The sequence below is a fragment of the Notamacropus eugenii genome, chromosome 7 (genome assembly GCF_028372415.1).
Source record: "Notamacropus eugenii isolate mMacEug1 chromosome 7, mMacEug1.pri_v2, whole genome shotgun sequence".
NCBI lineage: Eukaryota > Metazoa > Chordata > Mammalia > Diprotodontia > Macropodidae > Notamacropus > Notamacropus eugenii.
Genome location: NC_092878.1, coordinates 873578 through 898595, shown reverse-complemented (window position 1 = coordinate 898595; position 25018 = coordinate 873578). Strand labels below are relative to the sequence as shown.

Genomic DNA, 25018 nt, shown 5'->3' with positions numbered 1-25018 from the left:
AAATGCAATATATTTTACTTCCCAGAGCTAAAAGATTTTTATGAACTGATACAAAGTGAAGAAAGCAGAACCAGGAGGACAATATACATTGTAACAACAGTATTCCAAAAATATTCAATTGTAAAATACTTTATAACTCTGATCAAAACAATGACCCACCACAATTCTATCCACTTCCAGATAGAAAACTTTGTGGACTCAGAGTGCAGACTGAAGTATATTTTTTCCTCTTTCTTTTTTTGGGGGTGGGGGAAATATGGCTAATATGGAACGTATTTTACATGACTTTATATTTCTAATAGGTTTTGTATTTCTTGCCTTTTCAATGAGTAGGAGAGAGAGTGGGGAGAGAGAATTTGGATCTGAAAATAAAATAAAATATAACGTAGATCGGGGGAAAAATGTTCACAAGTTTGTCTGAAACTAACCTTTTCATCATTTCTTATGGCACAATGGTATTCCATCATATTCATATACTACGACTTGCTCAGCAATTCCCTAATTGATGGGAATTCCCTTAGTTTCTAATTCCTTGCCACTACAAAAAAACCTGCTATAAATATGTTTGTATTTATGAGGCTTTTCCCTCTTTCTTTGATCTCTTTGGAATTAGTATGCCAAAGTATATGCCTCATTTAATAGCTTTGGGGCATCATTCCAAATTACTTCTTAGAATCCAATGGTTTTCCCACTACATCATAGGAACCCTTCATTGATGGCACAAGGCAATAAGCTTTTACATTGATCCTTTCCATATCTTGGGAGTTAAGAACTCAGTGTTCCCCAAATCTGGAAAATTTGCATACATTTTTTTAGTCATCTCTTTGTACCAGAGAAGAAGTTTGAATTTTTCTTTTTCTTTTATGGGGTGTTTATAGTACCTTACTATGAAATTTGGGTTACATATTTGGCCATAGGCTCTGTGTTGCTCCTCCCGAATTCCCATTTAATTTCTTATACTGACCTGAGATAGAGCAAAACCACAATGCAGAGAGTTGAGATGTGGAAGGGATAACTGTATTAAGTGCTTACTACGTCCATGTAAGTAAATGCTGGGGATGCAATAAAGAAAAAGAAAAAAAAAGAAAACAGAAGGCAACTTTACCTGCCCTCAAAGAATTTACTATATATATGTATATACACACATATGTGCATGTATGTGTGTGTACACATATGCACATATATGTATATATACCCATATATACGTATACATATATACACACATATACACACATATATACATACACACATATATACATACATACATTTTTAATATTATAGATAGATAGATAGATAGATAGATAGATAGATAGATAGATAGTGCAAAAGGGACCTAATCTGAGAGGGAAAGCCTGGGGTTAAGGTGATATGGGGCAAGGAAGAGACTGGGAAAAATCTCTTGCAGAAAGTCAGATATTAGTTGAGTCTTGGGTAGGCAGCATAGTGTATTAGATTGAGTGCTGAATTTGGAGTCAAGAACACTTGGGTTTCAAATGTATGTGACACTTATATTTGGGTTAATATCCATGTTCCATCTGAGAAGCCCACCCACTAATCTTCCAAGGGAGGGTATGTCTACCAAGCTCAGCAGCCAGGGAAATGAAGAAACAAAAGAACTGGGTTGGGTGGTATGGTAGAAAATGTTCTATCAGAGGACCTAGGTTCATAGCCTGACTCTGCCCCCCATGATCTGTGTGACCTTAGACAAATCACTTTTGCTCCCTAGGTCTTAGTTTTCTGAATTGAAAGTGAGTGAATTGGACTAGATGACTTCAAAGGTCCTTTCCATCTTTCCATCTATTATTCTATGATATGACATAAAGACAGGAGTCCTCAAATTTTAGTCAAGAAGCAGAGATGAAAAGGTAAAATGTTATTAGCATAGAGGCTGTTTCTAACCCTGAAGAACTTTTTTCCCCCATGATGCAATTGTGATGGTAAGGCTAGGCTAACTGGGCAAGGCCAGTTTCATGCAGTATGTGGGGAGGGAAGAAAGACTGAAGGTTTAGCCAGGGCAGAGCAGCTGGTGTGTTCAGTCAAAAGAGGAATTATCCTGCCAATCTATATTTCCTGCAAATGCTGTTAAGGAAGACTCAAAGACCAAACAAACATTTCAGGTTCTGAGTTATCTCACTAATGTGAGCATGAACTCTGCAGGAGGCCATTAGTGGTAAAGAAGATGGGAAGATGCTGTGGTGATCAGCATCCTGGATGTTTGCTCTTCCCAGCCCTGGGGATGGTGTTTGCAGCTCCCAAAGATGTGGTTGAGTCTAAGCCCTTGAACCATGTCTGGGAACTCTTCCATTTGGGGCTGGCCTATGAACTGGTTTGGGGCTGCCTAGGTTTCTACTTGACTCAATTTCACTTCTTTTGCTTTTTAGTCGTAAGTAAAAACTACATAGTTAAGCCATAGTTGTGTGGTGTACTCCATCATGCCATAGGCAGGTCTACTGAAATACAGACCAAAGGCAGAAGGGCAGTTTTTCTCAATAGCTTCAGGCCTAAGACTTGAGACTGTAACTGGATAAATTCACCCAGACTAGAACCATACAGAGTTTGATGTTTTGTTGAGTGTTCCCTGATCCATGCTGAGTGACACTGATAGCATCTAAAGGAGTTGTGAGTCTACCCGATGCTAGGGGCTAGGTTAGCCACGCACCTGGGTAACCAGGGGCAAGTCCCTTTAGCTCCTTTACCCCTTGTTTCTTCATTAGCTAAATAGGAATCAATCAGTCAACAAGTATATATTAAGTACCTTATTAAGAATAATAAGAATGCCTGAAGTTATGATCTCACAGGGGCTGGTTGGTGGTGAAGTAGACCTGAGCTTGAAATCAGGAAAACTCATCTTCAAGTTCAAACCTGGCCTTGGGCACTTACTGGCTGTGTCATCTCAGGCAAGTCACTTAAACCTGTTTACCTTAGTTCCTCATCTGTAAAATTTGTCATGGAAATGACAGACTGCTCCAGTGTCTTTGCCAAGAAAACCCCAAATGGGCTTGAACTGGGAACTGAAAGGACTCATCGTCATCGTCATCAAAAACAACACTTATCTCACAGAATTATTTCTCTGCACCTAGGTTAATTTATATTGTCTAAGTTGGATATATAGTAATGTAAGTAAGTCAGATAATATAAATTAATCTAGATGCAGAGAAAAGAGTGCCATATTTGGAAGAAGAGGTTTGAATCCTTGACCTATGATGTGATCCTGAAGAAGTCACTTTTCTGGGCCTCTGTTTCTTTCTCTGCAGAATGAATGGGTTAAGAGTTCTGAGTTCTTTGATCTCTAAATCTTGGTGATTTCTAAATTTCTAAATCCTGATGAAAAATCCATGATTTGTAAACTTTGAAGTACTGGAGTAAAGTTAATTGTTATTATTGGCCATAGTGACCGCCCCCCCACCCTCCAAAAAAAGGCCACATAATGTTTGGGCAATCCTAAAGGAAGAAAGCTTCTTTCCACTTTGACTGCCCATGCATGGGGAAGCTATTTTAAAAGGCTCATTATTTCTTTAAAATAGGGTTTTTTCATCTTTTTTGTGTCATAGACCCCTTAGAGGAGGTTGGGGTGGGTCAATGTCATCTGTTCGAACTTGACCTCCGATACTTATGAACTGTGTGACCTGTGGCAAGTCCCTTAAGCTTGATTTGCTTTAGTTTCCTCAACTGTAAAATGGGGAACATAAAAAATAGTGCCTACCTCCCAGAGGTGTTAGAAGAGAAAATGAGAAAGTATTTGTTAAGCACCTAGCATAGTGACTGGCACACAGCACGTTAAGCCTGGTGCTTAATAAATGCTTGTTCCTTTGGCAAACTGGGGAAGCCTATTGTACCCTTCTCAGAATAGTGCTTTTAAATGCGTAAAATGAAGTACATAGAATTAGAGAGGGAACAAATTATATTGAAATATTATCAAAAATATATGTGTGCATGTAGATATATCCATATCATATATATATACACACACACTCATGTATGTATGCATGTATGTGTATTTGTATAAATAGCATGCTTAGAGTCTCCAGGTTCAGATCTTAGGCTTTAAATGATCTTTCACGTCTCTCATTTCCTGTGTCACCTTAGCAGACCTTCATCAGCATTTTTGTTTCAACTCTGGCTGCAACTAATGTCTTCCCTCTGAAATTCATTTAGACCATCTTGGCCAGACCTTTTTGTTTTGGTTCCCAAACTGTGATTTCACTGGAATAGAATCTGCCACCTACCAATACAAATCTTCATCTTCTTTTTTGTTTATAATCATATTTGTGCAAGACAGGGATCTTAGACTGCTAGGTTGTGTCGTGGATAGAACACTAGACCTGAAGTCAGGAAGACCTGAATGAAAGATCCAGTGTCAAGCAGTCATTCTGTAACCTTGGGCAAGTCATTTAACTTTTGTCTGCCTCAGTTTCCTCCTATGTGAAATGAACCTACCTCCCAGGATTACTTTGAGTATAATATGAGATCATATTTGGAAAATGCTTTGTAAATCTTAAAGCACTATAGAAGTGTTATTATTAATATTATTATCACCGTTATTTATGAGCAAGACATTTCACCAGGAAGACAAAGAAGAAAATGAGCACATTTCTGCCCTCAAAAATCTTACATTATATTGAGGAACCAACATACACGTGGAAAAGTAAAATTAAATTGAGAGAAATACAAAGACAGAGACAGAGTCAGAGATAGTGCTAATGGTAATTCCTTGGGGTTTTGGGGAAAGGGAAGGTCGTGGGACTAGCAAAGGACCCTGGAGGTGTTGGCATCTGAGCTGTGCTTTGAAGATAAGATGAAATGAGAACACTTATTCCCCAGTACCCCATCCCTCCTCCCCCTTTGCATATTTGTTCTCCATCCCGTGTGAGTGACCGCATTATTTTACCATTTGAAAAGGTTCTTGGGCTGTTTTTAGTACACTCTATTTCAGCCACTCCAGCTTCACCTCATTTTGAATGGCATCTCCCAGAGACCAGAGGAAACCCAGTAGGGACAGTGTGTGTTTTGGGTACATTGTAATGCCAAAGGTCATCCAACTGAAAACAAAAGGGCAGGTGGGCCTGGAAGGCCTGGAACTAAAACCATAGCTCCCAGTTGAATGTTGATGTTATCAGGGGAGAGGAAGTACAGAAATAGGCACACAATCCTCAGGAATGTGAATTGGGTATTGAAGCCAGATAGAGGTTGGGTCTGGAAAACGAAAGCTAAGTCAAGTTTAAAAAGTTACTTGGCTTTAACTGGGGAGGGATGCACAAAATGAAGCCTAGGTCCTTTTTTTTTAATGAGAGTTTTATATTATGCTAATCTGGTCAGAGGCAGATTTAGGCACAGGTGAAGTCTCGGACATGAATCTGTCTCCTTAAAGATTTTGAACACGACTGATAATACTATGATAGCTACCGGACTTTGGAGGCATCTGTTTAGTTGGTTCAAAAGAATTAGAGAGGAAAGTCAGGGAAACCACTCTAACTGGCCTCTTGCTTGTAAACTGGTCGAAGAGGAGCTCACTTTCAGGGTTCAGGTGACTAAGTACAAACACCAACACCACTGGAAAAACAACTCAAGAGGCATGTCCAATCAATAATGGGCTAGCAGTAGCATTGTCCTGACAATAAGAAGACTGGCTCACTGAGAATAATGATCTCAATAAAGATCCTCAGTCCTTCCCTCCTAACTGAGAGATTACCAATGGCATCATCTGCTCATTTATATTAGATTTGGTTCCAAAGTTGTAATTCACTAATTTAGTAGATGAGATCAGCTACCTTTATTTTTCTAAGGTCCATATCAATCCCACTACTTCCTTCCTCCAAATACGCATATCGAAATAAAGTCTTAAGGCAGATTCCAAACCCATAACTTTTCTTTATTCCTGTGTCCTGTTGATTTCTACCTGAATGTTTCAGGATCCAACCTGTATACCCTTCTAACTCTGCCATCTTGGAATGCTCCATTTGTTGAAACATCATCAGACTAGAAAACTTTCACCTGTCTTGGAAATGGATGGTGATGAGAGATTTCCTCCTTTGCATACTCTGGGATGTTGGAAAATGCTACCCTTAAAAGCCATTTTGGTGCACCAAGGAAATGCCAGTAGGAGAAGACTGAATGGGAGAAGTAGAGATTTCATACTTTGCTAGGAACACATGAACCAAAATTCTTTAAAGCTGATGCTGATTTCATTTTCATTATAGTAAAGAGACCCAGATAGTTCAGATTTCAGACTCTGCCAAGAGTGACCCTGCTGTTCCAGATTTCTAATCCTGCATTTTTGTCAGTTTTAATAAAATGCACTCTAATCTACATAAGTGTTATTATTAATATTCTTTTGGGTCATGTAAAGTTTGAAGGAAAATTAGAATCTTACTGGGATGGGGGCTGAGCCATGAGAGGTTTGTGAGTTATTATAATTATTCATATCCCTAGACAGAAACATAAAGTCCTATAAGGAAAGACTTAGAACTGTGGAAGGACTTAGGACTTAGAAGGGCTTGGATCTACTTGTACCCACACAGTTATTTGAGATGGTAGCTCAGACCTAAGAGTACCATCTGGTGGCTTACCCAGTGACCTAAGTAGCTCTTCCAGAAAATCTCTTGGCACTAATTCCTTTTTTTTTACATTTTTTAAAAAATTGTGATTATATAACTATACTACATGGATAACATGACATGAAGGCTGAACATAGGATCATTAATTTAGATGTAATCTACAGGGAGAACATATGGTCCAACTCCTGCATTTTATAGATGAAATGAGGTCTAGATGAATGACTTGCCCAAGATGCCACAAGTAGTAAGTGGCAGAGGTGGAATTCACACCCAGGTCTTTTGACTCTCAATTGGCCTTCTTTCCATTATACTGCAGTGCCTGGTCACAATCAGTTCAATTAAATTAAAATGAAAAGATAGTGTCACATTTGTCATATTGGTCTCAGATTGTGCACATAGGTCCAGATCACAGAATATCATCATTGGTAGGTAACCTCAACATCCATATAGTCCAACCCATTCCTGAAAAAGAATTCCCTCTACCTAATAAGTAGTCATTCAGCCTTGGTTTGAAGTCATTCAGCGAAGGAGAACCTACTACTTCTCAAAGAACCCATTCTACTTTGGATAGCTCTAATTAACAAGTTTGGGCTTATATCAAGCCCAAATTTGCCTCTTTGCAGCCTTCACCCTTTGCTCCTAATTCTACTTTCTGGGGCCAAGCAGATTAAATTAAATTCCTCTGTTAGTGGACAGCTCTTCAGTATTTGAACATAGGTATCTCCCCCCACCCATCTTCTCTAAGATAAATAGCCTCAGTTCCACCATCTAATCATCATATGGTCAGAACCTACCATCTTGGTTGCTGCTCTGGATAGTCTCTATCTTATCAGTGTACTTCCTAGAATGTAGCACTCGGAATTAAACATCCTACTGTAGGTATGGTCTGACCAGAGCAGAGTACAGGATATTTGGAAACCTTGCAGGTAATCTTATTGGAAATCTTCCAGGAGAAGCTAAATAAACATTTTTTGGATATTCTGGAAAGGGAATTTATTTTTGGGTCTATAGCCCAAGATTTCATTGGCAAAAAACCCCCAAAACCAAACCAAAAAACCCCCCAAAAAAACAAAACAAACAAAAGATTCCATTGACTTTCTTGGCTGTTAAGCCATGCTCTTGATTTATATTGAATTTGTTATCCATGGGTAGACAGAATTTAGTCATTCTATTCCAGTTCCTTCATTTTAAAAGAGAGGAAACTGAGGCCCAGAGATGTGATATGACTTACTAAAAGTAACACAAGTAGTATGGTGGTGTGTACATTAACTGGGGCACGGACAATAATTTTAAAATTAATTAAATTGACTTCTGTGATGAACTTAATGCATAAAGACTTTTAATATGTAATATAATTTTTTTTTTGCTACAATCACTTGTTTCACATGATTTGACATAAAGTTGACAAAATTTTGGTACTTATTCTTTAATTCTTCATCATGAAACCACACTTTTATCATACTAGGTCTTAGGCAAACCGTTGACAAATAGTCCATTTTCCAAGTCTAACCTTGATTATAACCCATAGGTTTTCTTTTTTTTTCTTTCCTTTTTTTCTTTTAAATATTCATTAAATTTTTTTTAAATTCTAGATTCTTTCCCTCCCTCCCACCCCTCCCCCACCTATTGAGATGAGAAATATATCAATTATATATGTGGTCATGCAAAATACATTTCCCTACTTACCATGTTGAAAACAAATTCCGCCCCCCCCCCCAATAAAAAGCAAGAAATATAAAGAAAGTGAAAAGAGTATGCTTCAATCTGCACTCAGAGTTCATCAGATCTCTTTTTTTGTAGGTAGATAGCATTTTTCATCATGGGTCCTTTGGAATTGTCTTGGATCATTTTATTATCAGAGTAGCTAAGTCCATCACACTTGATCATCTTTACAATGTTGCTGTTACTGTGTACAAAGTTCTCTTGGTTCTGCTTACTTCGCTTTGCATCAGTTCATAAAAGACTTTCCAGGTTTTTCTGAAAGCACCTGGCTTGTCATTTCTTATAGCCCACTGGGATTCCATCACAATCACAGAACTCATCCTGTTCAACCATTCCCCGGTTCCTGGGTATCCTGCCAGTTTCTAATTATATGCTACCACAAAAGAATTGCTGTAAGTATTTTAGTACACAGAGGTAATTTTCCCTTTTCTTTTGTCTTTTTTTGGATACAGACTTATCAGTGGTATTGCTCAATGAAACAAGTGCAAGAACAGAGATTTTCAATTGGGTTTAAACTGGGCAAGTTCCCAGGCCAGGGAAGTATGGTTGTCTCTAATTTTTCGATAAATTTCTTAAGCTTCTGTGATGTGTCACCTCGTTCAAGGCTGTGTCATAAGATTCCAACTCCATTTGTAAATTTCTGTAATACTGGAATAATTCTTCACATCAACGTACTGATCAGAGTTCTTTATACCCTCAATAGGGATGAGATTGCCAGCCACTGAAAGTAAAAAAAAAAAAAATCCCCAAAACATTTTTTTGGGTGGATATTTTATAGTCTAATGAATATGCTCATATCTTCCAGACTCATCTGGACTTCTGACAACAGTTTAAGTATAGCCTTGGATGAAAAAAGGAGTTTCCTCAGTGAAAATGACAATTTTCCAATCTTCAGTATTCCAGATTTTGTATTGTCTTAGTGTAAGTGTTTGTTTTTCCCCCATAGCAACAGTTAGCAGCTGAGTCCTTCTCTAAGGTCTTTTAACTTTCAGAAGACTATGCTACATGGCACAAGAATAAACTACGATTTTACATGTAAATAACTTTGATTGTTTTCTTAGGATTAATTGGTTTGTTTTGCAACAATAGCTTGTCAGTTCCTGATGTACTTGCTTTCTTCCTTTTGACTGTATTTTTCTTTGTGTTTCATCATAGGCTTAGGTTATTCTGGAAACCCTCGATTTCCCCATTCTGACAGCTGCTACAACACCTCTAACAGTCATTGAAGCATTTTTTTGACTTTGTAAGAGTGACAACTTTTGCACATTTCCTTAGAGTAATATCCATTCTTTAAAAACCACAGAATTAAAAACATAGCAAAAGAGGTATATATATATATATATATATATATATATATATATATACATATATATATATACATATATATAAATAACCATTGCTATTACAAAAAGATCATATTAGACTTTTGCTTACCCTGAGTAATTCACATGCTACTATAAATAGCAGACCTGGGATCTGAATCTAGATTCTCTAAAAGTACACCCAACACTTACATAATGTTCTAAGCTTGGCAAAGCACTTTCCAAATACTATCTTATTTTATGCTCATGACAACCTGGGAGGGAGGTGCTAATGTAACCTCCATTTTATAGATTAAGAAACGGAGGCAGTCAGAGGTTGAATGACTTGCACAAGATCACACAGCAGGTAAGTACCTGGGGCTGGACTTGAACTCAGGTCTTCCTGACTTCAGGCCCAGTATTCTATCTGCTGTATCACCTAGCTGCATCTGATTTCAGATACAAGATACAATTTGCTTTCTCAGGTGAAGTTTGTTGTCATTGTTTCGTTTGTTATAACAACACAAATGTTGTTATCATTTCAGTTGTATCCGACTCAATGTGACCCTATTGGGATTTTCTTGGCAGAGATACTGGAGTGGTTTGCCATTTCCTTCTCTAGCTCATTTTACAGATGAGGAAATTGAGGCACACAGGGTTAAGTGACTTGCCCAGGGTCATACAGCTAGTGTCCAAAGATGGATTTGGACTCTGGTCTTACTGTAGGCCTGTCATTCTAGCTGCCCCATCAGTTGATGTCCATAGTCATTACTGTGCTGCTGTTGGCTGTGGGGGCATGAATATTAAGTGGTTGATAGACATTACCATAATTAATGTTGCTCTTATGCTTCCAGATCAGATTTTTATTGCATGCCTTTTCTTTTTGTTCCTTTCCCCCCAGTATCCATGATCTCTTTGATGGATGATTTCCCTGAGAGCTTCCCTTACTTACATTTAGAGTTTCAGTCCTCATCACAACTGTTGAAAAACTGTTACAGGATCTTACCTTCAAAGAAGCTTGGGTCTCTCCTGCTGAACATAATTATCTGTTAGCTCTGCTCCCTTATCCCCATTCTACCTCATTCTATCCTAAAGACAGGGTCCTAGATGTAGGGAGGTCTGGAAACGCTGCAAACTGACATCCCCAGAGGGATGTGATGAGGGAGAACTGAGATCTGAGATCTGGCAGTAATGAGGAATGCTTGTTGATGGACTGATAGCTAGTGACCTAGACTCTACTTCTCTGGGCCTCAGTTTTCTCATCTGTAAAATGAGAGGGCTGGAACAGATTGATCTTTGAAGTCCTTTCCAGATCTAAATCCTATACTCCAGCACCTCACCTTTATGTGGTGGTTTAGGGATTTGGTGGTAGCACTAAGGATTAAAGTCATAATGATACCTCTCCTTTATATGGTACTTTAAAGAGTTGAAAAGCTATTTGCTTAATTATCTTATTTGCTTCTCACAATAATCCTGTGAAGTAGATATTATTATAATATTCATTTTAATAGATGAGAACATTATGTTTCCAAGGTTGAGTCTTGCCCAGAATCTTAGGGTTAGCAAGTATCTGAGTTGGGATTTGAACTTAGGTTTTTTTGTCTATACACTTTCAACTTCAACAAACCTGTGATCTCATCAGAAAACAGACATCCTATGAAACCTTTGAAATGGGGTAACACCAACACGCAGGATCGCCTAGTTGCCATGATTTGAGGGGTACTTGAAAGGTCCTGGTATCTTCCCTACAGACCTGCAATCATTCATGAATTAAATAATTGAGGAGAGGAGTGAGTGCCCACTGAGCCCAATTTCAATCCCTTCTTTTCAAATCACATATAAACTTCTTTGGTATAGGTGTTAGATAAATCCTATGCATGTCCTCCAGCTCTAGCAAACAAGAAAAACAAGAAAACATACATCTTGATGCTGATGACATGGCTTATATAGTGTAAGAGTGATCTATAGAAAAAATTAAACCATCTGGCTAATGACTAGCACACAAAGGAGCTAAACATTTTGTTAAAATTAAAACTGTTGTGTCTTGTAATACATTTGGATGTATTATAACATTTAAAGAGATGACTTGTATTCCTATTAGATCATCAGCAAACAATATACATGAATAGACCATGTTACGTCAGTTCTGCATTGCATCCCCCTCCCTCTCCCCTCTCAGTTGAGGACCTTGTCTTTTTCTTTCCTGAAAAAAAATTGAGGTCACTCACAGTAAGCTCCCTCTTCTCCCCTCTTCATCTTGGAGACCCCTTGACATCATTCTTCACTCTTTACTTGCCAAAACCAGTCCCTTGACATGTGTCAGTCATAGATTACCTCCTTAATCATTATTCTCTCCCTCCCTCCCCCCCCCCTCTCTCCTTTTCTCTCATTCTCTCTGCATTGCTTCCTCCATAGAATCTCACTTTCTTCAAGATGTTGCTTAAGTACAACCTTCTACATGAAGCCTTTCTAAATTCCTCCTCAGTGATGCCAGTGACCCCTCCAAACTACCTGGTATGTGTTTGTATTCATTCTTTTTATATTTCTTCTGCATGTACTTATATATGTGCATGCCATCTCCTTGATAGAATATAAGCTCCTTTAGAGTAGAAATTGCTTCATTCTTTGTATCTCTTACACCTAGCATAGTGCCTGATACATATATGTGTGTGTGTGTATACACACATATATACATATGTGTGTTATATATAATATATAACACATGTTATATAGAATACATATTATATATATTTTTGCTGTTTAGTCTTTTTAGTCATGTTTGACTCTCTGTGACTCCATTTGGGGTTTTCTTGGCAAAATACTAGAATAGCTGGCCACTTTCTTCTCCAGTTCATTCTACAAATGAGGAAACTAAGGCAAACAGGTAAAGTTACACAGCTACAAAGTGTCTGAGGTCAGATTTGAACTCAGGTTTTCCTGATTTCAGTCCTAGCACTTTATCTACTGGACCACTTGGCCACCTCCTGACATGGTACATGCTGAATGTTGAATAAGTACTTGATTATTTATTGAACAGCTTTCTGCAGTTAGGATTTGGGTTTATGTCCTTCGTGCTTATATAGAATTGACTCGAGAAATGTCCACCTGATTCATTTTTTGATGTCATTTGTGAAACGGTTGCTGATGACACACAGTGAATTATGTTATCTAATGCTCCTCCTAGGAGAATGAAGGCAATAAATAACTTCTTGAATTCAATGCTAAGAAAATATTTGTCTCTGAAGATGAACTTGCAGGCTTCCTTTTGCCAGACTATAAAACCCTTACAATTCACTGTGTTTCCCTTTCCCCCTCAGTTGTCAGGAAATGCAGAGCTAAATTCAGTGCTCAACTGCTGTAATGAACTCATTTCAGATGCCTCGTCATGTCTATGCTTCTTTTCCTTTCATTGTTTTGTTGCTCTTTTTTAAATTTTGAATTGTCTCTTTTGCCTTATGTTTGATTTCATAAACTATCTTAACTCTTTTTTGGAAGTAGTTAGTAGGGCGAATGCTAAGTGAATAAATGTCTCTAATGTCTTGGTTGCATGTGTGGGAAACTCACTGATGGAGATCAACAACCCATCAGTAATTTCTAGTCTTTAAAAAGGGCACTCCCCAGGGCACTGAGAGATTAAGTGTTCCCTGGTCACACAAGAGCAGGAGATGCCAGAGGCATGAAGCTAAGCCTTTGTCTATATTATTCCAAGAGACCCCTATCCATTGCCAGGTTGTTTCTCTAGAACATATGAAGCCCCCATTATAGGTAGTATATTCTAAAATGTGAGCATGTACATTACTTGAGATGCAAAACATGTCATTTTCTTATTTTAATGTAAGTGTCAAATCATATTCTATTATAAACTTTCTTTTAGCTTATTAGGTGGTTGGAATTTCCCTTACGATCATCATTTGCCATTAAGCTAATATTCTGTCTTCATTGAATTCAGTGTAAGTCATTGAAAGCATTCTGAAACTTAATGGAAATGATTTTTAAAAATATTTTCTTTTTCCAAGTTACATGTAAAAACAATTTATAACATTCCTTTAAAAACGTTTTGAGTTCCAAATTTTTTCCCTCCTCCTACCCTACCAAGGCAGTAAGCCGTCTGATGCAGGTTATACATGCGCAATCATGTTACATTTTTATAGTAATCATTTTGTGGAAGAACACTCAGAAAGACAGAAAGACATGAAAGAAAGGAAGGAAGAAAGTGAAAAATAGTATGCTTCAGTCTGTATTCAGATACCATCAGTTCTTTCTCTGGAGGCAGATAGCATCTTTCATCATGAGTCCTTTGGGATTGTCTTGCTGAGAACAGCGAAGTCATTCACATTTGTTCGTCGTACAATATTACCGTTACTGTGTACAATGTTCTCCTGGTTCTGGTTACATCCCATAGAAGTGATTTAAAGAATATCTGCTGTTTGGAATTATCTGTGTCATTATTGTCTCTTAGTGTGGATAGTAGAGTTTTGACCATATTAGGAATATTTTTGGCTTTTAAAAGGTATACCTATCATATAGTTCATGATTTTTAAAAAAAGAATTGCTTTTCCTTTGAATCAAATGAGAAGCTAGCCAATCACTTGACACCAAGATTCCTGGAAATACTTTATAAGAACATAGGCATTTGTAACAGCATGCTTTAGATGCTCGCCTCCCACCCTCGATTTCCTTGGCAACACTGTCTTTAAAAGATCTCCTGCTGAGGATTTCTATAGAAACTGCTAAGTCAACTCCCAAAGACTCGTGATGGAAAAGGCTCTCCACATCCAGAGAAAGAACTGTGGAGTCTGAATGCGATCGAAGCAGACTATTTTCTCTCTTTTTTTTGTTATTTTGTTTTGTTTCTTCTTTCTCATGGTTCCTCTTATTGGCTCTAATTCTTCTATACAACATGACTAGTATGAAAATATGTTTAATATGAATGTATATGTATGCCTATATCAAATTGCATGCTCATTTAGGGAGGGGAAAGAAAAGGAGGGAGGGGGAGAAAATTTAAAACTCAAAAGCTTATTGAAGTGAATGCTGGAAACTAAAAATTAAAAAAAAGTTAATTCAAAAAGAATCACCTAAAAAAAAAAGAAATTGATAAGTCAATATGCTGACCCAAAAAGCCATACCATTCTGCTATAAGGCTGTTCAGGAAACCCAAAGTGAAAAAAATCATAAGCATAGATAGATATCTATCACACAGAGGGCTCTGAAAGAGTGCATGCGAGGAGGCTGAAATATATATAGCTGACAGAGATTTATGGGAACTTCAAAGAAGTATAGGAGCAAAAGATGTCATCAGAGGAATTTATGGTAGGAAGGGACTAGGCTGGTTGCATGATGAAGATGAAAGAGGACTGGTGGATAACCAGAGTGTTTCACTGGTATTTTCTCCTGATGTCTGAAGAAATTGAGGCAGACTTCCAATGCATGGACTGCCTCTGGAAAATTTTTGAGAGGATCATAGCTAGAGTTCAAAAAGACTTCAAAGGTTATCTAATGCAACCCCTTCATTTAAAAAATGAGGCACCTGAGGACATGGACAGAAGTTGCAGGCGTGGACGGCTTGAGGTCTACATCATTGGGAAGAACATTCATGGGATCAGAGGTTCACAAATTTAGAGTTGGAAGGGACCTCCGAGACCATCTAGTAAAACCTCATCATTTTATAGAAAAGTAAAGTGAGACGTCGGAAGGATACATGATACATATAGCTAAGTGGGACCAACTCAGGTGCTCCTGACTCCAAGCCCAACGTCCTTGTCTGATGCATCTTGCTACCTCTTACCTATATCAACGAAATCATGGATACAGATCTGTTCCTGGAGAGATATCTGTGTGCATGTATCTATACAAATCCTAAATTGGATCCTAATGGACAAACATTAATCTGTAACTCAGGTTTTATAGTTAACTTAGATTGTGGTCATTTTGTGAAAGGAGAAATCAAAGTACAAGCAGTTATGAAGGGCATAAAACATACCTCAACCTATAAAAGCCTAATTTCTTGAAAAAGGTCAAAGAGAAAGTCTGATGCTTTTTATCTTAAGGGCACTAACAAGATTTCTAGGCAGGAATGCAGCTTGTATTCAATTAAATAAAGAAGCAGATTAACTTTCTTTAATGAGCCCCCGTCACAATATAGAATTCTTCTATAATCTTCTCCCTAAGTAATAAAGTCTTTCCAAATATGTGTAGTGGTTCCTATTAGGGGGAAAAAAGGAATTCTACGTGATTTATGGCCATGAAGAGGTCTCCCCAAAGGTACAGTAAATTGTCAACACACTCCTGCCTTGCAAATGCTTTGCAAAATAGAAAGCATGAATTTCTGTAAATTGAAAGTCTGAATCCATTTAGGTTTCCATGGATGACATTTCAGTTTCAAGTAAACTAGACTTATTTGGTTATGTCTAACCCTATACAAGTAATCCAAAGAGGAAGAGAGTATTAACTTCTGGAATAAGGAGTTGGAGTTGGGGAGGGGATCTTTAGGAAAGGTTTCTAGTAGGAGGCAACTTCAGGCTTGGTCTTGAAAAAAGCTAAGGATGAGAAGGGCAGGTGTTAGTTAGGAGGGAGTACATATCAATGGAGCCAATATCTAGAACTCCTCATTTCCCAGTGAATGGGGTTCCCACAAGGTGAAGACTGTCCTCTAACCTGAGGCTAGACTGGACTATAAGGGCTGCAATACTAAACCATGTTCAGTTCTGCATGTGGGGTGGACTGGGTTCAGTTCTAGGGGAGTCTTCCTTTAACAAAAGTGGGCAGGTTCCCTTTCCTCACACTCATTGTCCAGTAAACCCTCTACCATGATACCCAGAAGAACAAGGAGGGGACTAAAAAATATTAATGTCCCGTATGAATTGGGATTAGGGCAGATAATTTATTCTTACACACACAAGAAAGTCTAAACATTAAAAAGGAAAACAAACAAAAACTCCACAAGTATGCGTTAATAAGACAAAATTTAGTAACACTTTATTTCTCCCACTGGGTGCAGTACTGACCTTATTGATGGTGTAGAGCATAGGAACTCTGAACTTCATACTATACATGTGCCTTGGCACAGGAACTGTATGTGGGCTATGGGATTTCCAGGGCAGGAAAATTGATTTGTTATATGAACTCCCCAAGTCTTTCACGTTGAGTCCATGCTCCATGTTGGAGATGGGGGGGAAGACAAGGTCACCATAATAAAGGAGCATAGGAGGATCCATCCATCTCCATCCTTACTGGAGTCACATGACACAATCTAGAGTCAAAGTCAAAACGGCCCAGGTCAGAAGCTATTTCTTCTTTTAAGAGGCAAGGAACCACTTAGATTTACCGTGTTCAATGTCTCTAAAAAGTCATTGAACCCCTTTAATGGAGTTTCAAGTGATCTTGGGAATCCTTAGGGTTCTGTGTTTCATCAAGTGTTGGTTCAGTTTCTTTTGTCTTGTGATATTTAGAGATATTTTCATTCTTTTAGATATTTTGATACACGTTACTTTATAATTTTAGGATCATCCCTGTTAATTTATCTGCTTGTGGTCTAGGCTTTTTAACTGAGTTGTCTTTCTCCTGAGATTTTTGGCATTTTATTCTCTTTTTTTCCACTTATAAATTCTATCAGTTATTTTCTGAGTCCTTCCTTTTTGATGGGGTTCCCATGCCCTGCACCTGACCAAGGGAGTAGGGGACTGGATCTCAAAGTCTCCTCTCATATGGGAAAATCAATCTTCTTTACCTCAGTCTTCTAGGGATGAAATTGGACCCAGCTAGTGTCAATCTCTTCTTCAGGCCCCCAATATTGGGACCCTACTGCAGTTCTCTCTCTTCTTTAGTTGTCTGTTTGGGCATGGCTGCCCCAGACAGAACGTACTCTCCTCTCTTTTGCAAATATCTGGGCAGAGTGGAGGCCTGCAATCCACTGCGTGCTGCCACAGCCTAGTAGGGGTGATCTAAGAGGCAGAGCATGCTGGCAAAGACTGGAGCAGTGGCAGGGAAGTTGTGACTGGATAATTCCATGGGTCTGGTAGGATGCCCTATTGGCCCATAGAAACTGGTGCTGAGTGAACCCTGTTAGAGATTAGTATACTTCACTGTTAATTCATAAAGCTATGACCTTGTCAGGATTCATGATTTCTTAACCTGTGGAGAGAGGTGTAATTATTCTACCTCTAGCATATTATACCAGAGGTTGAGTTAGTAGGGTCTGGAGAAAATATCTAGGCCTTCATCTTTTTGATCATGTGACCTTCCATTCATTTCAACTTTAGTATTTGTATCCCCAGAACTTAGCATAGCAACAGGCACACAGTAGGTGCTTAAATGTTTTTTCATCCATCCTTTTAAGGATTTAGAAAATATTGCCTGGTAATTGGGGAAAATGGTAATATTATGAGAAGAACAGAAAAATCAAGAGGAGATTCTTTGTGAAAACAGTTTGGGATGTAGATGGGCCCTGAGGTGACCAAGAGACATTGAGTTTGAAGACAGAACTGGGGAAGATGAGATTCAACAAACACATTTTGGATGTTATTGACATCTGTGCCAGGTCCAGAAATTTTTTTCCCTTAGATTTCCCTAACCCAAAGCCTTCTAGGCCAATACTCACTTCCATTTACTCCACAAGTAACCTTTGTCCTGAAGAACTGAAATCCATCCACAATTAGCCAGCAACTCAAGCAACTAAGTTTGTTGAAATCTAAGAATATTGTAATAAGAGATTAAACCATTTGCCTTGAATCAGTGGCAGCTAGGGTGTGTCAGAATCAAGACTTAAAGTTCAGGTGAATCACAGATGCATCATTACTTTTTCTTCTGCTTAAAAAGTAGAGATACTAAGAAAAATTTCTTGGGATGCAAATTATTTCTCAATACCCTTGTAAGCATTCTCATACCTGATTAAAAAAGTTACATGCCCTATTATTGCTAAAGAATCCAAAAGCATCATCTTCATATCAATTTTTATATCCCCTGAAGTCTAAGTTATAGATTCCTGATGAAATTTACCTAACACTCCTGATATATAGTTATGGTAGGTACATAGAACTTCAGTATAACTGACGTTCTCAGGTATGTCTAGTTTGGGCTAAGGGGTGGAGATGAAGCAGAAGACATGGAACTGACCTCAAGGAACTCACTTTCTACTAGGAGAAGCCAATATGAAAACTAATGTTAATGGAAGGTACTAGTAGTAGGAGGGACTGAGAAGGCCATTTGGTTTTGAGCTATATCTTGAAAGAGGCCAGGGGTGCCAGACAAGGGCAATCCAAGCCCATTGAAAAGACATTGGAGTAAAAGGAATAAGTAGACATCTTGCTTGACTATACTTCTTTATTTCATGGGTGTTTTTTCTTTCTTTTTTTAAGGAGGGGTAATAGAATGGGAAAAATGAAGGTTGACAAATAGTAAAAATGGTAAAACAAATAGTAAAAAGAAAAATGGATTGTCACTGGATCCTCTCCATGAGACTAGAAGGGTAGGAAGGTGTCAGGCTGTAAATGGCTTCAAATGCCCAAAATAATATGTTTTTTTGATCCAGGGGGTTAAAAGGGAACCATTAGAGTTTGGTAGTTTCCTCTACCCCAAATCCTTATCCTGGAAGGTGACACCACAAAAGTACCTTCCAAAGTGGAGTAATATTAACAAAACTTCCTTTTAAATTTAAATGCTTAGCTCCATTGAGTCTTTGGAGGAATCTTTTTTGGTTTTCACTTGGCTACAGAAAGTCATAGTATTTCCACAGACCTATTTTTAAACCTTTCTAAGCTTTTTCTCTTGCATTTGTATGAATAATGTCTTAATTGTGAAGCAAGAGATGAGTTCCTTATAACTTGTTCAGTAGAACACTGCCTAGAGAAACTTACTTGGTTAGTGGTTTGTATTTCTTACTTTCTCAATGGTGGGGAGAGGGAGGGAGGGAATTTGGAACTGCAAATCAATACATAAAAAAAATCATTTAAAAAAAGGTAGTGTTAAAAAAGCACAACATACCTCATAAGAAAATGCTTTTAATAGAACTTATTTAAAAATGAATAAAAAAGATGCTACATTGAAGTGATAAATACTTTGAAAATATATTAAGATCTATTGAAACAGAGATCCCAGAAATTCCAGACTTCAGAGGACTTTGAACTGTCTACTAAACTGTAGCCATCCAATACTTTATAAGGAAAGGTATCAGATATCCATGAAAGGCATTTGAAATCTTGCATAAGACGTGAGGCTTTGATCCATCACCTTATAAGACATACCATAAACTACTTTTACAGAATATGAAGTGCCAACATTTCAAGTCCCTTCCACAAAAGCCATTGAACAGTCAACCAGTTTATGAGGAGAATGGGGAGCGGGGAAAGCATTGGTCAGAGAGAAGTTAGTTCATCAGTTATGGCAATGTTCAAGATGAAAGGTTCTTAATCAAAATTAAAAACCAAAAGATGAACACTTTCAAATGTTCCTTAACAGTCTTGATGAGATGGTTCCATATTCATCTGGTTTCTTCTTCCAGCTTTAGTCATCTTAACAGATGGTAATTAACAACTGAGACCATTCTCTTTTCTGCACCTGGTCCTCTTCCAAATCTCTTCAGTCTTTGTTTCCAAGATTGGTATAAACAGTTTACAATCCATTATCGTACAGCTAATAGAAGAGCTAATCCCACTAGTCCAAATCCTGCTGCTGCAGCCATTATACAGCACAGAGTACTACTTGGGTCACTTTGTGGGGGAGCCTGCTTTTGGGTGAAATGGTGGTGAAAGCCAGTCTGGACGGGAAAAGAAGAGAAAGCATTGATTATTCATACTCTCCAAACATCAGGTTTGTCTTTGCATCTCTAGAGCACAGCTGACATTTTAATAACCACTTGTTCAATTTAATCAATTGCCTCCAGTTCCTCAAAAAAGTTCAACATTTGCTGAAAATTAATATTAGTGTTTGTTCTGTGTAAAAGATTACATTTCTGTCTTAGAGATGCTGCTTTGGTTATGAAGCATTTGGTAATATTTGGAGTCACCAGTGCAGAAAAGTCATGATGCGTTAAAAGGTGACCAAGCCAATAATAGTTAGCAAAACTTACAAGTTCTCATTTGATAATCATGGGAAGGAGGTACTAGTATTACCCCATTATCACAGATGAGGACGCTGAGACTGAAGGAGGTTAAGATACTTGCTCACTGCTACAAAGTGTCTGAGGCAGGCTCTAAGTACATCACTCTGCTTACTATGCCATCTAGCTGCCCCAAACTGCTAAAAGAATGAACAGCTCCTTTCTGAGTATCTGGATACTTCAGTGGAGAAAAAAGCTGTTATTTGCCCCAGAAATATCGATTATATAGAGGGGAGTGATCAGAAATGATCACATGAAATGATCAAAAGAGCTATCCATCATCAATTTCATGCATATTTCTGAACAAAAGACATGGGTTATTTTGAAGACCCTCCAGGTTATTAGATTCCCAGTTGACCCTTGAGAAGCTAAAGCTGGCAGCTGCTCCAGTCATCCCCATTCAGGATAATCAGAAGTGACAGTAATTAAACTCCAGATGGTTGCATTTTAACTTTGCTGGGTAGAGGGGTTTGCATAAACAAGCTGTATTTGGCATTCCTTTGGCAACTTTGCTCTTTCTACTCTATTTTCTGCCAAATAACTAATTTAAATGCCTCCCCCCCATTAATGTTTAGGTAAGTACCACACTTGTTTTTTCCATAAACTTTCAAAGCAAATCCCAGTAAAATGCTGAATGCTGACCATGTTTTCCTAGTTAGAAATGATGCTGAATGAAGAGGTATTGAGATTTAAAAGTAAACGTCCTTTTACCCCAACCATGGGATGCTGGGCCTGGAGTCAGAAAGACCAGAGTTCAAATCCAGCCCATGGATCACTCCCTATGTGACCTTGGGCAAAGCATTGCCATTTATTTCAGTTTCCTTAACTGTAAAATGGGAATAATACCAGCATCTGCCCCCCAGGGTTGTTGTAAGGATCAAACCAGATATTAAAGTGTTTAGCACAGTGCTTGGAACTTAGTAGTAGGAGAGCTGTAGGAATACTTATTACTTTCCCTAGCTTCCTGGCAACATCGTGTGTGTGTGTGTGTGTGTGTGTGTGTGTGTGTGTGTGTGTGTGCGTGTGTGTGTGCGTGTGTGTGTGCGTGTGTGTGTGCGTGTGTGTGTGCGTGTGTGTGTGCGTGTGCGTGTGTGTGCGTGTGTGTGTGCGTGTGTGTGTTTAGATACTGAATTCATTAATTTATGATTTAAAAAGCCTATAATGTTAATGCACTGGGACTCTCTGGGGGGGGGGATTTTAAAAAATGAAGGCCTCTGATTATTCAGATTAGGTCAAGGAAAAACACCACAATACCTCCCCAGTCTTTTTGGTAACCTTTAAGAAATGTGGTGACCCACATGAAAGTCCCAACACAAACCTGAAAGTAAACTTAGCCACAAGTGGCAGAAATAAGGCCAGGCACACAATATAGAGAGCTGATGGGGTCCTTAGAGGTCTCCTGTTCTTTCATTTTACAGGTGAGCATAGAAGGTAAGGGAATTGGTCAAAGGACACCGTGGCTAATAAGTAGGAATTGAGCCTAGGTGTTCTAATTCCCAGGTAGGAGTTTGAACACCCCATATTTAGAAGCAGCCAAGTGGCCCTTAGGCATCGAAGTTCTCCGAAGTTTTTTGGGGTGTGTGTATGTATGTAAGTAAGTGTATAGGGGGTCACTAAAGATGGTCCTAGAGACTAGGGAGAAAGAATGAACTGGGGGAGTTGGGGGCGGGGAGGGGTGTAAGGTTTTGGAAGCCCAAATGAGGACCAGGTGGGTGGGCAGTTAGGTACGTGTAAACATAGGTGATAAGATCCTGCCTTATCCAGATCACCTTCCCTCCCTAATTGGATAGGTCTGGAAGTGGAATCAGAGGCAGAGGCAGCATTGATTGGTGTGTTCGGAGGAATGATAAATTGTAAATTAGAATCGTTAGTCCCAACTGTATCCCACAGCTGATTTTCCAAGTTTTTGGTCATGAGCTGTCCATATATGGGCAAAACATTTGGGCCTGATATAAGAGCTTCCCAAAAAAAGCCCATGGGGGAGTGGAAGGAAAGTCCTGCCACATTTTGGAGGGAGGGAGAGCAGGGAAAGGCAGGGACAAAATGAACCCAGCCAGCCAACCGACCGCCAGCATCCAGACTGACCGAAATCGAGAAAAGCCCCCGGCTCCCTAGAACTAGAGTCCTGCCGCTTTCTTTTTCTTTTTGCGGGGCAGGGGGAACGCAAAGACAAAAATGCAACCCCCCCGCCCATCCACCCTGAAGCGAGACTGCCTACTTCTGCTTTGTCCCCCCCCCCCCCCCCCGCCTTAAAACAAGAAGCGTCTACTAAATGCTGAGTTTTACTTTCGGAACCTGCCCGAAGAAACTGAAGCATCCGGTTAAAAACTAAAACCAAAAAACAATCCCGCTCACAAAAGAGCCCTCGCGGCCGGAACGCAGAACTTCCCCGTCTGCTGGAAATGGAATTTCCCCCGCCTCCCACCCGGCCTCGGAAAGCCCAGCCCGGGGCCACCTACGCGGCTTCCCGCCTCAGAAGCCCACCCACCGCCCCGCTCCGCTGCCCGAGAACCCCGGGAGCTGGGTCCGGCAGGGCCATGTGGCCGGCCCGACGGGGTAGCCCCCTCCCCTGGTCCCGCGGTCCTGCAGTCCTCCCCCCATCCTTCCAGCGTCCGCAGTCCATCTGTACTGCCCCCATCCTTCCCCCCCATCCTTCCCTCCTCCCTCGTCCGGCGGTCCGTCAGTCCTCCCTCTCGGGGGATAGAGGATGCCTCCCCCATCCTCCCCCCATCCTTCCCCCCTATCCTTCCCTCCTCCCCCCATCCTTCCCTTCTCCCCCCATCCTTCCAGTGTCCGCAGTCCATCTGTACTCCCTCCATCCTTCCCCTCCTCCCTCCTCCCTCGTCCGGCGGTCCGCGGTCCTCCCTCTCGGGGGATAGAGGATACCTCCCATCCTCCCCCCATCCCGCAGTCCTTCGGTCCTCCCTCCATCCTTCCCTCCTCCCCCCATCCCTCCCTCCTCCCTCCATCCTTCCCCCGGTCCTCCCTCCAGCCTCACCCAGCCTCCGTGCTCCTGCAGCCAGGCGCCCTTCTTCTCCACCAGATAGTCGCAGAGCTCCTCCGACAGGCGCCGGCTCACCTCCCCGCCGAGCGGCCGCGCTCCCACCTCCTTGTGCGGCTGCTCCATCTCCAGCAGCGCCCCCGCGAAGACCACCAGCACCGCCACCCGGCCCCAGTTGCAGTCGCCCTGGCTCATGAGCTCGGCCACCTCGCTCAGCACTTGCTCGGGCGCCTGGTGCAGCAGCTGGTTCTGGGCGCACTCGAAGAAGTCCTGGTAGCGCCTGCGGAGCTCGCGGGCCACGGAGCGCAGGGTGGCGGCCGCCGGGCTGGTGGGCGGCCGCTCCTGGGAGCCTTCCGGCCGGCAGCAGTGGTCCAGGTAGTCGGCCACCAGTTGCGCCGTCTCCTCCCGGAGCGCACACTTGGAGTCCATGCTTCCAGCAGAAGGCAGAGCCCGGGCGTCTTTCCCGGGTCGGGGCTCGGGCTTCTTAACTCGCCGGAGGCGGACCCTGCACCCTCAGCCCCGCCCCCGGGCCGGCCTTCGGCTCCTCGCCCCGCCCCCATCGGGCTGGGCCCGCCTGCCCCCTGGCTCCTTTTCGTGTTTTCGGGGCCACCTTCAGCCCCTTCCCTGCTTCCCTCCAGGTTCCCTCTGCGTTCCAGCCCTGCCCTGGACCAAAGCTGCCGGGGGTGGGGGTGGGGGTGTGGAGGGGTGAGGGGTGGGAGTGGGCTTCGCTCCCATCCCTTATGGAGTCTCTGGCTCCGAAGGGGAAAGGACCACCACGTGCGAGTCCCGGGTCAGCGTCCAGGGCTCTCAAGGGTCGTTTCCTTCCTCTCACTGCAAGCCGGCTTCTCGGGCGGGGGATGGGGCCGGGGGGCGGGATGGATTGGGGGGTGGGACGTCTCCCACATCCACATCCTTCCAAAAAACTGAGCATGTGCAAAAAGCTAAGCTCCAACTAGGAGAGAGAAGCTGGGGGCTAGACAAAGGAAAAGAGAGAAGGGAAAAGGAAATGGGCACGGAGGTGGGAAATGGAAAAGGCTCCGCCAGGCAGCCCAGCCTGGCAGCCCGGTCTTGGAGCTTGCTGGCTGACGGGAGAGGTATCACTTTTGCGAGACAAGACTCCCACAGAGTTGTGGGTTTGAATGTGTCTGTTGTCTGATGTGTGTCTGTATGAAGCAGCGAGAATGGGTGTTTCTGGACTCTGTGGGTCGTAATAAGCTGTTAATTGTCAAGAATTCTGATCAATAAAATGACCAACCTTAATCCCGGAGGACCAAGGGTGGAATATGCTACTATCCCCCTCCTAAGGAGGGGCTTAAGGTGCATAGTGAGACATGCATTTTTGGAT

At 40.8% G+C, this 25018-nt stretch overlaps 1 protein-coding gene across 1 annotated transcript; it reads right to left on the bottom strand.

The window, feature by feature from the left end:
• Positions 1–19559: 19559 nt before the first annotated feature.
• BCL2L10 (BCL2 like 10) lies at positions 19560–24186 on the bottom strand. The gene is made up of 2 exons (XM_072624465.1): positions 23671–24186; positions 19560–20330 (listed from the first exon to the last, which is right to left on the bottom strand). The coding sequence occupies exons 1-2, from the start codon at positions 24100–24102 to the stop codon at positions 20196–20198; spliced, it is 567 nt and encodes a 188-aa protein (XP_072480566.1). The 5' UTR covers positions 24103–24186; the 3' UTR covers positions 19560–20195.
• Between the last annotated feature and the right edge of the window lie 832 nt (positions 24187–25018).

Bases quoted from the DNA above. Each gene is read 5' to 3' on its own strand.
- BCL2L10 (XM_072624465.1), bottom strand. From the start codon at position 24,102: ATGGACTCCAAGTGTGCGCTCCGGGAGGAGACGGCGCAACTGGTGGCC. The intron at 20,331-23,670 runs GTGAGGCTGGAG...TTTCCCGTCCAG, and splicing joins TGCAGGAGCACGGAGGCTGG to ACTGGCTTTCACCACCATTT.